The sequence below is a fragment of the Drosophila guanche genome, unplaced genomic scaffold (assembly GCF_900245975.1).
Source record: "Drosophila guanche unplaced genomic scaffold, DGUA_6, whole genome shotgun sequence".
Lineage (NCBI taxonomy): Eukaryota > Metazoa > Arthropoda > Insecta > Diptera > Drosophilidae > Drosophila > Drosophila guanche.
In genome coordinates, this window is record NW_022995743.1 from 8,338,840 (window position 1) to 8,354,674 (window position 15,835).

Consider the following 15,835-nt stretch of genomic DNA (forward strand, 5'->3'; position numbering starts at 1 on the left):
GTTTGTGTGTGTGTGTGTGTGTGTGTGTGTCTGGCTTTCTTTTCATGCTCCGAGTAATTACAGTCTTCAGTCAGACTCCTTCCACATTTCTTTTGAAAGTGGCTTATAAATAAGTGGCAAAGAAAATTCCAATGAAGCACGCCTAATGGGATTAAGTGAGTGCCCAAAGTTTCAGTCTCGAGACACAGATCAAAGTGGTCTAAATATATACACATCAATGATGATTGAATAGAAGCGCAGGAATCTGCGCTAGATATGTACATATGCTCCATTAGTTATGGGCAGGAAAACCAAACACAAACCATGAGTTGAGTGTTTTAAATTTTGCATAAATCAGAAAATGCTTTGGCCTGTGGCGGACACGAATTAAATTCTGCGCCCCTAAAAAAAACACAAAATAAAACAAACAAAGACAAACTCATTAATCACACGAAGCAGGAACAATACTCTGAAATGAGATGGTTGAGAAAATCAAGTGAAGATGCCAGCCACATCAACATTTAGGGAGTCGCTGCTTTGGGGGGCACTTATGAAAAGTCGCACTAAAATGAAAACTATGCTGAGCCCCCGGCTCGAGGGCAGTTTTCACAGGAAATTTATGTTTTCAGGTCTCAGGTCTCAGCACTGAGCCAGGCAAAAGAAATGGCAACAGAACAGCTAAAGGAAAAATGGCCCCCACTTACTTTAATTGCTGGCACGTTGCTTGGGTCTGGGTCTGGGTCCGAATACACAAAGGAGCAGGACCCCCACCCCAGTGCTGAGGAGCGGCTCATGTAATTAAAGCAACGCCGCATCCACTGCAACAATGCGACTGTGCTGTGCTGTGCTGTGCTGTGGGTGTTAACTTGGTCAACTGCTGCTGCTTCTGTGGCACCACTTCTGTGCGCGTTGGCATTTCACGCCGCGCTCTTTTGCAAAATTTTTGGTACTTAATTGGGCGCATTAACTGACAGACCGAAACCGCAAGCGTTCTCTATTGATTGCTGGATGGTTGGACGGGTTTTCACACAATTACTTTCCCTTTCTCTCCCTACATGCTCCGTGTCATGATTGGCACTAACACGAACGGGCCATTTGGCTTCAGTTTCGTTTAGTTTTTGGTACTTTTATGTGCGTTTTTTTTACCGCAACACAACGCACCGCCTCGGACAGGGTATGCTAAATGGAAAGCTTATGAATGTTTAAATAACTTTCAATTGGGAGAAAAGTTTTCAATTTCGTTATAACTTTTACCATTTTCCCCAGTGCCCAGCTCCAGCTCCAGTCTCAGCCCCAGTCCCAGTGCCAGTCCCAGCGCCATGTAAATGCATTAACAAACTTTAATTAGTATGAAGCCAACACTCCCATTTGCGTGTATCGATTGTATTGGGCTTTGCCCTTGCAAAGTTTTCCCTGTAATGGACCCTTGAGCAAAATGTTTCCACACTTTCCTTCAATAAAAGGGGCAACGTGACGCATTTCCAACAATGTTTTACATGATAAATGAGCGAGCGCTTGGGGACTAAAGTCTAAATTAAATGTAATTATATTTCGGCAGAATTGTTGCCACGGAGAATTGAATGCTGATTAAGGCTGGCTATAACTATAACCAATAGTTAACCTAGCATTTGGTCCGCATTTTCGCAGCTGTAGCCAGGGACATGTTTGGGCACGTTAAGTGAATCCTGCGGTTCCGGTTTCCAGTTTCCAGAGATACACAATTACAGCCATGGTGGGTAACCCCAATATGTATGTAATCTATGCATCCCACACACTTTGCATGCGTTTGTCAAAAGGCAATCGAAACAGGACGAAACGGAACCCGGGCAAGGGTTTTGTGTTTGCAGTAAGTTCGAGACTCCCCCGTGGAATATCTAATGCAACGAAACAGAATGAAGCGGAATCGCAGCAGTGACAGGAAACACTGACAGTGTGGCTGCATGTGCTTCGGCGATTAGCAGACAAGCGATGGTGCCAGAGCTGAGTGCGACTTATCCCTAGCAGAAGAGCAAGGAGTCTGGGGGGATGCGCATAAAAATGCAGTGCATCGCCTGGCAACGGTAAAAATGTGTCACTGAGAGCAAGCGGATAAGGGTTCGAACGAACTCGTTGGGCAAACGCAGAATGACTTTAAATGGAAACATCCCTTTGTGTCTGTGTCTGTGTCTGCGTGTGTGTGTGTGTGCATCGCGCTACGTGCCACTTGCCACTTGCCGCTTGAATGTCACTCCGCTGGAGCCAAATGAAGTTATGCAGTATTTTTTCATTGATTTCCTTGTGCTTGTGCTTGTGCTTGTGCCAATAAAGAGGATGCAAGGGACCGGCACGCGGTGCCACGGAGTTGCGACTACGCTCCTTGAACGCCTGAGAGACCGACCTGGTCCTTGACTGCATGGTAGGCGATGCTGCTACCAGGTGTACTTACACAAATTAAACGTGTCAAGATGGGGCTCCACTCGACACTGGCAAAACACTTAAGCGGCAGAAATGTGTGGCTGCCTGGTTGCTGCACTCCAGTTGAGCGACTTGATGCTCTCGACATGCAACGCAAATGAGTTGGCTAATGTGGCCAGGAAAGAGAGAGTAAGAGAGAGAGTGAGAGAGAGCGATGTGAGGTGGAAATGTGGCCCAGAGCCGCGTAAAACTTTGACAAAGGCCAGAGCAGCGTGGCTGTGACAGGCGGGATGTGGATTTTATGGCTGATTTGGCCACACATCAGCAGCAGGAGTGCGTTTACTCATACATTACTCATACGCCCCATAAACAATTTAGGGCCCACCCAAGCCCCAACTGGGGGTGGCTCATTAAATATTGAACACAAATGTATGACCGGCTGGAAAATGCCAGCAACCAGTTTCCACTCCAAGCTGTACAGCTCGAGGATCGCAATTCGAATGTTGTCCTGCGAATGTCCTCAAGGGTAACGCGGCAGGAAATATGCGCTGCCATTTCTCATTAATAAGACGAAAATTTGCATTTTCTGGAATGCACAAACAGAAAACATCCGCAGGCGTACTCTGGTACAGGGTTTCAAAGATACAAAGTGCCTTCAAGGAAAAAGAACGACAAGGACAAATCAGGCTTTGCCTGCCCATTCCTCCTTTCGTAATAAATTCAATTATTTTAGTCAGTTCTCTTGCACTCACTGGCCGAGCTTCCTTTTGTCTCAATGCATGCATATAAAATGGAACACAATTAATATTCATTTCAGCTCGCCGCAGTTCGGCCGCCGCAGTTGATTTAATGTAAAAGTTTTGCTGCACGTCAATTCGCATCAGTTCGCTGCGATGTGGACCACTAATTGTCACTTAAAAGCTTTCACATGCTCTCCGCCCACTCTTATATTATTTATCTTTCTTTTTCACTCAATTATCCGGCTGTCAGTTATCATTAGATGGTAAGAGTCACTATCGAGAAAAGAGAGAGAGAGAGAGGAAGAGAGAGAGCAAATGCTGCAAAATGTATGGCATAGTTTTTGGATTACAGGTGCAAAAAGGAGTGGAAAATAGTGTAGGAATCAGATAAGCAAAGAAACTTTGATGCAGATAGATTATAAATTAGTTTCTACCAGGGGAAAATACAGATAAAAGAGTGCCAGTGCCAAAAATCACTTAATAAATACTATTTTGCAGGCATTTATTGCACCTGTGGCAGGCTACAACAGCCAACAAAGTTAAACCTCTCTCGGGGCCCCAGTTCTCTACATAAAATTTATCTCATAATTTACCCTTATGCTGCTGCAGCTTGAAGGCAAAAACTATTCAATTAACTATTCAGAAATGGGGGGAAAATAAATGTACGCCGTTCGGCAGCTCTGTGCCAGCTGTGACCGAGCAGAGGGAGAACGGCCCAGCTGGCCACAAAATGCTCTTTGCTTGTAAATTATAATTGTTATTAATTTCTGCCAATTTGCATGGGCACGATGATGACGATGATGATGATGCCCCTTGCTGGCCCCTCCACTCGTCTTGATTAAAAACTTTCCGAGCGACAAATCGATGATGGAATTATGTAAACAATCAATTTGCGCCTGCTAGGCGGCAATGAATGAATATCGCCAGGCCGTCCTGTCCGCCAGTCGCTGGGCAAACACAACCTTCCAGGCCCTTGTGCCCGGAATACACTCGGATAATGAAAGTTCTCCCACCACCACCCCCTGGTGTACAGTACGTGTATGCTTACAAGCAAAACAAGCATTTGCCTATTGTCCTTGTTGGGCAAGGACTGGGGGGACTGGGGGGACTGTGGGCTGGAGAAAGGTAATTCATTTGGTCGGTTGGGCTGTCCCGCTGTGCTATTCCTGCTAATAAAACATGCCCCATGCACTGCGAAAAGTGTGGCGAATGTGCCGCAAAACTCTTGAAGCATATTCCTTGAACGATTTCTTCGAGTGTACATTTCTCCGGCCTGTTGCTGTTAATACAATAAGAATGGCAAACTCATCGCACTCTGGGCGGTCACACCCCTGGCCCCTGGTTCGCCGCCCACTCACCCTCAGCGGCCATTGTCAACAATTACTATGTGGCACAAAAGTTTCTGCTCGTCTAAATATAAAACTTGCCGCAAGCGCGTGTTAAAAACAAACAAAGAAGGAGCCGAACAGGCAACCAAAAAAACTTGTTTCAGAATATTGCAGGAAAATTCCATTAAAATAAAATATAATCAGCAAAAAAAGAGAAACTTATTGCAAATATTTTAGGCACAAAATCGTAAGGAGTTAACTCTCCGAAAATCCGAACGTTTCTCCGCATAATTGGTCTGGGACTCGGCGAAAATTGGATTTGAACAATTAAAAACCACCTTCCCTCTTGGCTAAGCTCCGTGCGAAATGCGACAGGCTGAGCCGGTGGCAGGGCCTAATTATTCAAGCACAAATTACAAAAATAAATTGTTGACACCAGACACCCAGCCTCTGAGCCTGTGTCTTTCCATGTCAACATATTGCTCTGGGCATTAGCTCTAAGCCAAATTTAGGTGGTACAAGGCCTGTGCTGGCTGGCTTGTGTAAATAAATTAAGCGGCTTAAGAATGCATATGCTGTGTCGCCTGGGGTCTTGCCGTTTCTTGGCTTGTTGTTTGCCGTTTGTCGCGCTTTTTGTAATTAAAACACTTGACGAGAATCTAAAGTGCCTTCGCATGTGTGAATGCTGCCTAATGGAGCCACCATTTGCCGTGTCAACAAGAGCACATCAGGAGTGTTCCGTATCACATAATTTGAATAAACTTCCAGACAGCCACTTGAAAATATTTATCCTCATTTCATCAAGCATCAAGCAATGTATTAAAGAGTTGTTCGCCGGGAGATCTCACCGTGCTGCATAAATTATCGCATATCGATGGCATTTTTAATTGAACTCGGACCACAGCCAGAGCCACAGCCCAGGTCCGAGCCCGAAAAAGGGGAATACGGTTACTCAGAAGCTCGCAGAATGGTTGAAATTTAATTAAATCAATGTGTTGATTTAATTGAAGTGCAATGGCAGTGGCAGTGGCAGTGGCAGTGGCAGTGAGAGTGACAGTAGCCATCTTAATACGCTTCGCCAGGCAATGCAATTAAATTCCATGTAAATTCAACTCGCACAAAAGCCACCGCAGCAACCACGACCCATACGAGTTGTATGTATATAAATTCTGCCCTATATATATTTTAGAGAATTCTGTGATACGATGCTCTTCTCTCTCTCTCTCTCTGTGTCTTGCCACTCAGAGCGTCTCAAAGGGAACAGAAGTACAAAGGAATAAAGTGTGCAAAGGTTAAAAAGCGAACAATTCCTGCAATGACATCATTCAAATAAAATTCCAGCAGAACCAGAAGCAGCTAGATGACATACAAAAGCAAAAGTCGCTTTATGGCAGCAGTTCGTGGAAGTTTTAGCAGGTTTTTCTGTAATCTGATGTAACGTTTTGTTCGTTCGCTGCACCACATAAAAGGGATTGTCAGGCCGTGCAATTGTAAAATATGAACAAGCTACACGATGACAGCCCGTCCGTCCATCGCTCCATTTGCCCCTCCTCGGCCCTTGTGGCAATGTGTCAAAATACTGTTAGTAGTTTGTCTGTCTGTTTATTTGCAATAGGAAAACAGAATCGAGCCTGACAGTCGCTGGATAGTCCATCAGAAGGCTATCCTATCCTTCCCTCCCAGTCAGTCTTCTGTTGCTGCCCTGCACTTTGCCTGGTCCTGCCCCAAGCCAAAGTCTCCTCGTACCCTTTTGGCATGGAGTGCTGTCAGCTGTAAATTTACGAGGCGAGAGGCGAACGTTGAGCGGGATGGTCAAAGCATAATAAAATCTTGATATATCCTTAAGCTCGCTTTTGTAGCCAGTTTCCAATTACATTTTCCCCAGCTGATAATTGATGCAATTTTTTCCCTCGCTTGACTCTTTAAGCTTTTTGCCGCCATTTTTTTCCCCACTCTCTTTCTCTCTAGCTCTCTCTTCTTTGGTTTTATTTGACTTCAGTTGCAGTGTCCTGTTGCCTTTTGTACTTAATATCCCAGTGCTGTGGCGTACAGCGTCTGGGCGGAGCAGTCAGTGGCTGTGTGGCAGGCAAATATTTGAACTTCAAGTGAAGTTTTTCCTGGCACGCCGGAGGCAGAACCAGTGGCTGCCATGGGCCGTGGGGCTCTTTGCATTTCACACTCTTTCATGCATGCTCTTGGCCAGTCAGTCTGCATCACAGTTGAAGCATACAGAATTTCTGCATCAAATTAGTTTTTGGTCGGCTTGCTGCCCAGCTCAGGTCAAGTGGCACACACCACCGACCCTTTGCTGTTGCGGCACATTTTGGCAGACAAATTGACCAACAGCAAATGTGCCTCCAAATGGGATGTGCACTCAATTTAATGCTCAGCAATTTATATTTCATTGTTGCAATTTGCGTTGAACAGAAACAGGAGGGTGGATAATGAATAATGAATAATATTTCTTTGCCTTAATGTACAGATCGTTTCTATGTTCCTATCTAATGATTATCGTGTGGTTTGCTTTGCCGCAACACCCATTGAACAGGCACACTTCTGCACTCCTTTGGCTGGGGATTGACATGCGAGGCGGCCATTTCGTGTGGGCTCTTCTTCCCCTGGGAGAAAATCACACACACCCACAGAATAACAATCTGACAAATGCAAACAGCAAAAATGCAAATTGTATGCCACATACAAAAAATGTACAAAAAAGGGACAAAGTGGGGGGGGGGAAGTGGGTGCCGCCGACCATAGTTATATGAGAACAAAATTGTTTCTTTCCTCTGCGGGCCTCGGTAACAATTTAAATTTTAATTAAATGATAAAGCAAGCAGCAGCCTCCATGAAACGTAACCTTTCTGGCGAGGTATACTGTTCCTCTACTCGTTAAGTCGCCGTTGCCGTTGCCGTAGCCGTTGCCTTTGCCGCTATCCTGGGCATGAAGTAAGCTGAGAACTTAAACCCCCTCCTGATGGGTAGTGGGGGGAAACAGACACACGTCACGTGTGCCATGTGTGCCCCGTTCCCGTCTGTGTGCTCGTTCAATGGTGTGTTTGCCTGCCGCCTTGTATATTTCCTTCCCAATTTTCGTTTACTGACGTCAGTCGATTGTTGATTGTTGGCGTGTTCGACGACTGTCCACGTTATCCCTAATTGCATTTAACCGACTGCCGCAGGACTCGGCCCGGCTCATCAATATCATCAATACACATTTATTATGCGATAATTAATTGTCGCACACCCAAAATCCCGAACAAGAAATAGAACCGCATTGCGGTCAAGGTTGGCTGGCATGAGGAAGGACTCTACCCATCTGCTCTCTTCATGCTTTGTTCCCAGAATTTGTTTCAGAAGTTCTTGGCTGTGGCGCTGCCTCCCCACGTTGCCATCAGAAATGCCTGGGATATCGTCACATATGTCATTTGATTCTCGTTTATGGCAGAGTCAGTCTTTGATAAAAGTCAGAGGAGCGGAATGATTCCGACTTCAGAGCGCCTCGAACTTCATTTGTGTGAGCATTTATTCAAGCAATTATGAAATACATAAATATTGCAGGCAGAAACGTGTAAGTAGACAGATAGCAGCGTACAATGGGGCCATTACGAGTTTAGTTTCTGCCAACGATTCGAGCCCTTCTTCGAGCCACTAGCAACTCGGCAATGAAAACGCAAACTGCCAGCAGACAGCCCGCACCGAGCAGAGTCCACCCTGTTTTGTAATCTTGTAGAGCTATGGGCCTCGCTCCGATCGGCTGTGGTAAGTAGCGATGTGGGCCAATGCTGGAATAGCTCATATCGTGAACCGCGTGACTGTACCAGTGGGCCAAGAGGCCGGCAGACCAGGTCCAGTCCACAAAGTGTGCTAATGCCAGGCCATAGACGGAGTTCTGCTGGAGAACAATGCTGTACGGAATGTCTCTGATGAGATCCAGGTGGCGGGACTTGCACAGAGCCCGGCGGATGGAGTGATGCTGCGCAGACCATAAGGTATCGTGGGAGTAGGCGAATACCTGGTAGGCGTAGCTCGTGTTCAGACTAGTGACCAGATCCATTTGATCTTTAACCAGCATGAGCTGGACATTGGGCAGCTGGCTGCTCACGAAATCGGGATCCACCTTCTGGGTGATCACGCTGAGGCTCATTCTGTTGAAGACAACGGTCAGGTTGCTGTCGCGCAGCTCCTTGATCGTGTGGATGTGTCGGTACTGGGGAGACATGGTCAGCAGAGTGCTCAGATGGGCCCCAAACAATGTCGCTGTCAGGAAACCGGCGTAAGACATACACACGACGAGCTGTCCCAAAGCGGTGGCAGTCCGATGCCTCAACGGGAGCTCTCCGGCCATACCCAGAATACTTCGCAGGACCCGAAGGTTGAGTAACATATTTATGCATCTGAATCGGCGACGCCTGTGGGCCCAGATATTGTAGATTGCACCCAGCAGGCTCTCCGCCACTGTAAAGCACAGGTAGTTCACCAGCATATAAGGAATCATTGTCGGGACACAAATGGAAATGAATAAGTCACCCAGCCTCAGCTCCTGCCCGCAGGGAACGGCTATCGTGATGGTTATTATTCCGACCAAGGCGTTAATCCGACTCTGATTGGGACCCCTCAAGTTGGCGAAATGCCCAGTCATAGGCAAGTCCAGATCCCCCCCTCGAATAGTCTCGTTCAGCTCCGTTGTCCAATCCATTTCGGCCTCACCAGCCGTATCCTGCAGCAGTACCAGGCTGATGTTGCGCTTCTCTGCGAAGGTCCTCATCAGGCTGTAGATGTAGCCACTGCACCTCTCGCCACCGGTGAGAGGATCCTTCCAGTAGAAGCTTTGCGGCGGCCTAAGGGAGACTTGTGTCTTGGCCTCCCTGCCCTGAAAGTTGAGCCACGGAATGGGAAAGATTTTATGCGGACTCATTTGAATTTGAATCGATTGAAAGTGCGCACGCGGAAATGGCTGTAGGCGATGGGCGCTGGTAGTTCCTTCCAGTACCAGAAGATTGAGGAAACTGTGCTCAGTCGCCTGCTGACAGATCGTTGCAAGCAACTGCTCCGACACCGGGACACGCAGCCAAATCACAATCCTTGTCACTCGCATGTCATTGAAGCTCTCGGCCAGGGCATCCAGTAGCACGGTATCCTCGTAGGCGTCCATGTACACCAGGGCCAGTGCCGGTCTCTTGTACGTGGTCTCTCTGGTAATCTCAACGCTAGGGCCTTTGTCGATCCGAAGCGTGGGCCAGGCGAGCGGATAGAATGGCTGCAGCGGGTCCGGGGCCGATTGTCTCTGGTGACGCTGCATCACGAGTAGTGTGGAAATGTACATTTCCTTGTGCACCGACTCCAGGGTGTCGTGTAGAAATTTAAGCTGGTCGACAGAGGCTACCGTTGCACTGAGGAGCAGCCCAAGCATGGCTGGAATTCCCTGCATGATGAACCACCCAACTTCGCTGACTTTTGGAACTTAACTGCGAACTAAACTCTGTGCTTCTGGGAAATATCTTTTTGAGATCTCCGTCGTGTGCAATTCCATTTTAAATCTCACTTTAATCTAAAGTGCTTTCAAACCCCGCAATCAAAGTTCCTGCTCTAAGCGAAAATTACGTATACGCACTTCTGTTGACTCGCTCGCAGCCGGAGCCGGAGCCGCAGCCGCAGCCGCAGCCGCGAACTGCGTTTTGTTATTCAAATTAGCATGAATATTAAATTCGAGTTGCTTTCTGTGTGGCACAATTTCGGTATTTTGCTGTATATTTAATTAAAGGCTGAGAGGCACACAGTTCCTCCCTCCTTGGTGGGTGAATCAGCGATGAAAGTCGGAAACTTTCATACACATGTTTATGTCCTGCCATGCCTCTCTACTCTCGGTTACTTTTCCCCACAAAACTCAACTCACTCGAGTTGAAGCCCCCTCCCGGCTCCTCTCAACGACATAATTTACAAAGCGCTTTGGCAGCTGTCTACCTCTGTCTCATGTCTCCTGCTTACCAACACTTCCGGGCCTGCCCGGCCCTATTATCATTGTCCGTGTCACTCTTTGCCTGCTGGAGCAGAGGTGGACAAGAAGCAGCAGGAAATGAAGCATTTCGAGCGCATTTAATGCGCATAATGTCAAATGCAACAAGAACCACAAAACAAAACAAAACAAAACTCCCCCCCGTTGACATGGCTGTGGTTTTGTTTAGACAACAGACAAACTAAAATGGCTACAGCCGGACAAAAGTGGACTAAAAGCACATTCCAGAAGTGCAAAGTGTAAGCAGAAAGTTTACTTTATAGTTATGCATTTCAAATGAAATACTTATAATAAAATGTATTTCATATTTAAGGCACACCAAAATGTCGTTGGCTCATTCCCGAGTCAACACAGAAGAGCGGGGAAGACCCACAGATAAAATAACTCTAATTTAACCCCTTTACCTTCGGCTTCTTCGATCATCGTTCATATCGAAATCCAGCTACGTTCTTTGCCACCTTTTTTCGATAATAATATTTTTATTTCTAACCGCCAACGATTATTCTATTCGCCCCATCGAGGATCCTTGAGTGCAGGCAGGGCCAAGCCCAAATAAATATCTACTTATATACACACTGGCATACGAGTTTTATTGATATACAAAATTATCCACGTCGAGAAAACAAAGTAAACAAGAGGCCGGCAAAGGCAAAGGCAAAGGCAAAGGAAAAGGAAACCCAATGGAAATACCACGAAAGATAGAAGAGAAAAAGCGAATTGGTTAAGACAACAATTCCACGTCTATCCAAAGCGGATGCGGCACGGATGTGGATTCACTTTCGATTGCACACTTGAGTCGACGGCGGAGGGTCGGTTCTGGGCCACACCACACCAACTATGGACGTACGTACCTTTGGCCCCTTCTTCCGCACGTCTGAGTCGGATACAGAGTGGGGGGAGTCTGTGTGCGTGTGTGTGTGTGTAGTGGGTGGGGGCACGGGTGTTTATGATTTCATGTGTGTTTTCTGTAGATTTTTATTGCGGCAACTGTTGTTCTTGTGGCACAACGATGCCCAGAGGACGGCAGAGTGCGCGAGCGCGGCATTTGCAATAAATTTGACGAGGAACTTTTTGAACTTTCGGCTTGATTTCGGTAAGAGCTGCTCCACGGACAGTTGCTGTGCTGTCCCGGTATAAGTAACGGCTTACGGGTCAACTGACTGGTCACACTGCACACAAACAGGGCTGCTCTCCGCCTTACTTATTTATGCACTCACGACAGCAACAAATTCGCACGGAAATTTTATGACCACTTGTGTACCCACCAACCCATTTCACATCCAGGGTCTAAATATTTAATTTGCGCTTCGCTTATTATTGATTTATGGTGGCATCATCCCATACGTTTTTTGTGTGTGCCAGCAGTGCAGATGAGAAAATAAACTCACAATGTAGTCTGCTCGAAGATTTATGTGACACAATGCGTATTGTGGGTTTCGAATTATAGCGCCAGTGGAGAATCGAATGGCCGAAATGTTACTCTGTGTGGTGAGAGAGAGACTCTGTGCGCTCAATTATTAACTAATCAATGCGCCTAAGTAAATTCAAGCGTAATTACGCCAAACATTTCACTCCCTTTTTGCATTTTCTATTTGCTTGATTCAATTTTAATTAGCGCTGCGCTCAGCTCAGAGCTCAGCTCGGCTCGGCTCGGCTCGAGTGATTTCCGTTGGAAAAATCTTTCGCTTTTTGAAAATTTCACCGACACGACCGACTGGACCACACTCACGAATGTACACGCACGCACACTGACACACACAAACACACACTCAGTCAGTCACTCACTCTCACTCTCTCTCTCTCTCTCTCTCTCTCTATCTCTGTCACACTTTGCTTAGAGAGGGGGGAAATTCGCTAAAGAAAACTCTGGCTTTGTTGAGGAGCGTTCGAGGGAAATCACATGTTTCATGTGCAAAGTGTAAAAACAAACTGACAGCCGAAAGCGGCTCCCATTGTGTAATGCGCTACCGACCCCAAAGCCGAGGAAGCCACTGTTAACGCTGGTCGTCGTAGTCCCCCACCCCCCCCCCCCCCCCCCCCCCCCCCCCAGCAAACAGAGAACTGTTACAGGAGGATATGCAGCGAGGCTACAATGTGAACGAAAAGCTCTCAAAGCTTTGCTCTGCCCCGGACATTACTTTTACCGAAACTGTTAGCATGTTGGCAGTGTTAACTTTTGGTGTTTGGTAGCACTGTTAGCTGCAGCGGCAACGTTTTTCCGAGTTTCGCACATAATTCGCGCTTGATTGAGGCATGACTGGACGGACGGACAGGCAGGCAGACGACACCAGACAACCTCAGAGGGTAATTAACGTTTATTTATGACTGCGAGGCCCGTCCAACAAATTCGCAAGTCGAAAAAGAGAATCACTGCCATGCGAGAGGAGAGTGGGAGAGAGGGGGAGAGACGTGTACTTGTCAACGACCGCAAATCATTTTCGAGCCTCTAATTAAATTTCGATGCTGCAACAGGTGGGGCGGCAACCGCAATGCGCTTGCTTGTGGCATGAAATGATTAAAGCCGAACATTTAACCGCAATTGTAAATAGCAGTAAATGTCAACCAACAAAAGGGGACAAAAACCAAACAGATATTCGCCCAAGTCGGAGGCTGAGCCAATAAATCAATTCGTAGCGACTCTCGACTCGTAGGGTTAGCTGGAGGAGCATTCCACTCTCCTCTCCACTCCGTTCCTTTGCTGAATTTCATTACGAATGCCAAGCACAGAGGTCGCCGGCAAGAGCACGCAGCTGGATGGCCACTCAAGCCGAGCACTCGGGCCACCAGAGAAGGGGCAAGACATGCCAGTTTGGGGCAGGCACACACAACACAACAAGCGGCAGCAGCAGCTGCTCCAAGTCAAGTCAAGTGGAAGGGAGTCCAACCGGTGACAGCAAACTTTGGTTCTACAGGGGGTGGTGGTGGGGGGGGCAAAAGTGTGTTAACATACTAATATTCACTTTGCATCTTAATCGTTGTTGCTGTCGCCCAAAGGATGTAATGTTGGGGGAAGGCAATGGGCATGGGCACGGGCACGGGCATGCGGCCAGATGATGGGAATGATTCTGTTGGGTTCTGTTTGTGGGGCAGTCCGGGTGGACAACAGCTTCAGTTACTGCCTGTTGTTGATGTCATCATCATCATTATTATGGCCATAAGCAGCTCAATGCCGTTTACAGCAGGTAATTCTCCCCTTTTACGAATAATTCGACAGTGTTGGGATATCATAATATCCTAGAACACTAGCAAACTATTTGAAATCGCAATTAAATTTTGTTCGAAATTAGCAGGCAATTTATTCCTTTCCTGTTTATTCTCCTGTCAGCAGTCTCTAGGATTCATTTGAACTTTATTTCTACTCATTGCGGCTACATGGCAACTACATTAGAATTCGGCAGCAAAAAATCGTCACAGAGACACCTGACGTCAAAGTCCGACAGTTGGGCTGGCCCGAGAGAGTACAAGTCTACAAAAAAGCTCAACTCCAACAGCAACAACTACACTCGCGTGGTGAAAGCTTTGGCTCTCTCGCTCTCGCTAGCTGCCTCTTGCCTTCCGTGTGTGTGTTTCTTGCGAATAACAAGCTCAAAGGATAAGCAGCACGAACACGTGGTTGGGTCCCCTTGAAGAGCAATGCAAGAGGGCTGCAAAGAGAGTGAGAGGAGTGAGAGCAAGAGAGAGCGGAAGAATGGACCGAATGGCGAATTGGAAACATGTGCGACGGCCCCCATTAGGGGCCACAGCCTGCTTGGGCACACATCGCACTGGCTGGGGCTTAACCTCAGATGACCTCGATGGCCTTCAGCCCATTGCATATGCGGGCGCACTCCAGCCTAATTGCTAATTTCAGCGAAAGCAACTTGTCCTCCTGTTGGCTGCCTGACGACTTTCGACTAATGAATTTAAGACACGCACGCCACCTGACCACCGCGCTGCAAACTGTGGAAATTCATTTAAAAATCCAGCTAATGTTTAAATTTCTGCTGCTCAGAACTTGTTGCACATTCCTGTGTGCTCCTGCAAATGCCATGGAAATGTGCATTAATCTCTTAATGAAATCTTATGACGCAACGTGCCACGCTCCACATAATACTAGCCGGTTATTGTACGCAATAAAAGCATTGCAATGGCTTTATCCTTGTGGTTTTGAGTAGCGCAATGCTTGAATGGAGAGGGATTCAGTGAGGTGGCAATAAGGGCAAACTTTCTTGCGTTGATGTGGCCTTGCCCCCATCATAATGACAATTGATCGAGTTTGCTTTCAATAAACTAGCTTATTGCATAAAGAAGTTCATAAAAAAACAGTAGAGATGAGGCTGAATGCTGAACACATAAGCCATTCGGCATTCGAGTTTGGCAATGAATGAAGTGTCTTTGCTATTCAAACAAAAATACGAATGAGAGTGCAACCAATTTCCGTATGAGCACACACACAAACAGGCACACATTCTGCTTTATAATATTCAAACCAAAAATCCACTTTCAGCTGTGGTAAATTTGATGGCCAAATGAATGGAAACAGGCTGGGAATGGCTGGAATAAATTTTTATGATGTACCCAAAGCTACACAAAATATGTTTCGAATGGATCGTACCTTTGTGCGGAGTTTTCTTTTGTAAATTCTCTCAAGGAAAAGCAGTGGAATCGTTTTATTTTTATTTTTGGTAAGCCTTAACCCATTTAGGAACGCAGAATCCAACGAAACGCTTTCTTTTTCATGCACTTAATTTTAGTTTTAACGTTTTCGTTTGCTCGCTAGTCGATCCCGATTGAGAACACTACATACCCTCAACAAGTACGAGCGCGGGGTACAAACAGTCAAGGTAACCGTTCGCACACGTAAAACACAATTAGAAGTCACACACACACACATGTGAGGGAAGGAAATACATTTTGTTTCATTCCAGATGGCACAACATAAGCATAAAATGCACGTAAATATCTACACACATTTGTGTACATTTATATACTCGCAGAATTCGATAGCACACGGAAGACGTAACGAAATGCTTGGCAGGATACGAGCCGGAGCGCACCTGATACACCTGCAAGGAAGCCCCAAAGGGAAGACATCGTTTCATTCCCTCAGTCGTGTTGATTTGCGGCATTCTTTATGATTACTTTATGAGTGACTATAAGTAGTCATATATGTAAAAATGCTGCCAACATAGCAGAGACCATGTGGGCGAGTATGGGAATAACCACTTAACATTACTCCGGAATAAGGAATGGGCACAGGAATGAGAGAGTAAGATGTAGATATAGACCGAGCAGTTTTCCCCTCAGATGGACACGGTACACGGTACATTTACCCCATTGAATATATAATCCAGAATCATTATTCATACGTACCAACGGTTGCCCAAGGGCAAACAACAAAT

The 15,835-nt window shown here is 46.5% G+C and overlaps 2 protein-coding genes across 5 annotated transcripts in view; both read right to left on the reverse strand.

The window, feature by feature from the left end:
* LOC117592458 (potassium channel subfamily T member 2) overlaps positions 1-15,835 on the reverse strand; it is an 81,930-nt gene that overhangs the window by 38,492 nt on the left and 27,603 nt on the right. The window lies entirely within an intron of this gene.
* LOC117592143 lies at positions 8,052-9,869 on the reverse strand. The gene has a single exon (XM_034285698.1). It carries the CDS (start codon positions 9,867-9,869, stop codon positions 8,052-8,054), a length of 1,818 nt encoding a protein of 605 aa, XP_034141589.1.

What these genes read in the sequence shown, in the direction of transcription:
- LOC117592143 (XM_034285698.1), bottom strand. Translation starts at nt 9,869, where the DNA reads ATGCAGGGAATTCCAGCCATGCTTGGGCTGCTCCTCAGTGCAACGGTA.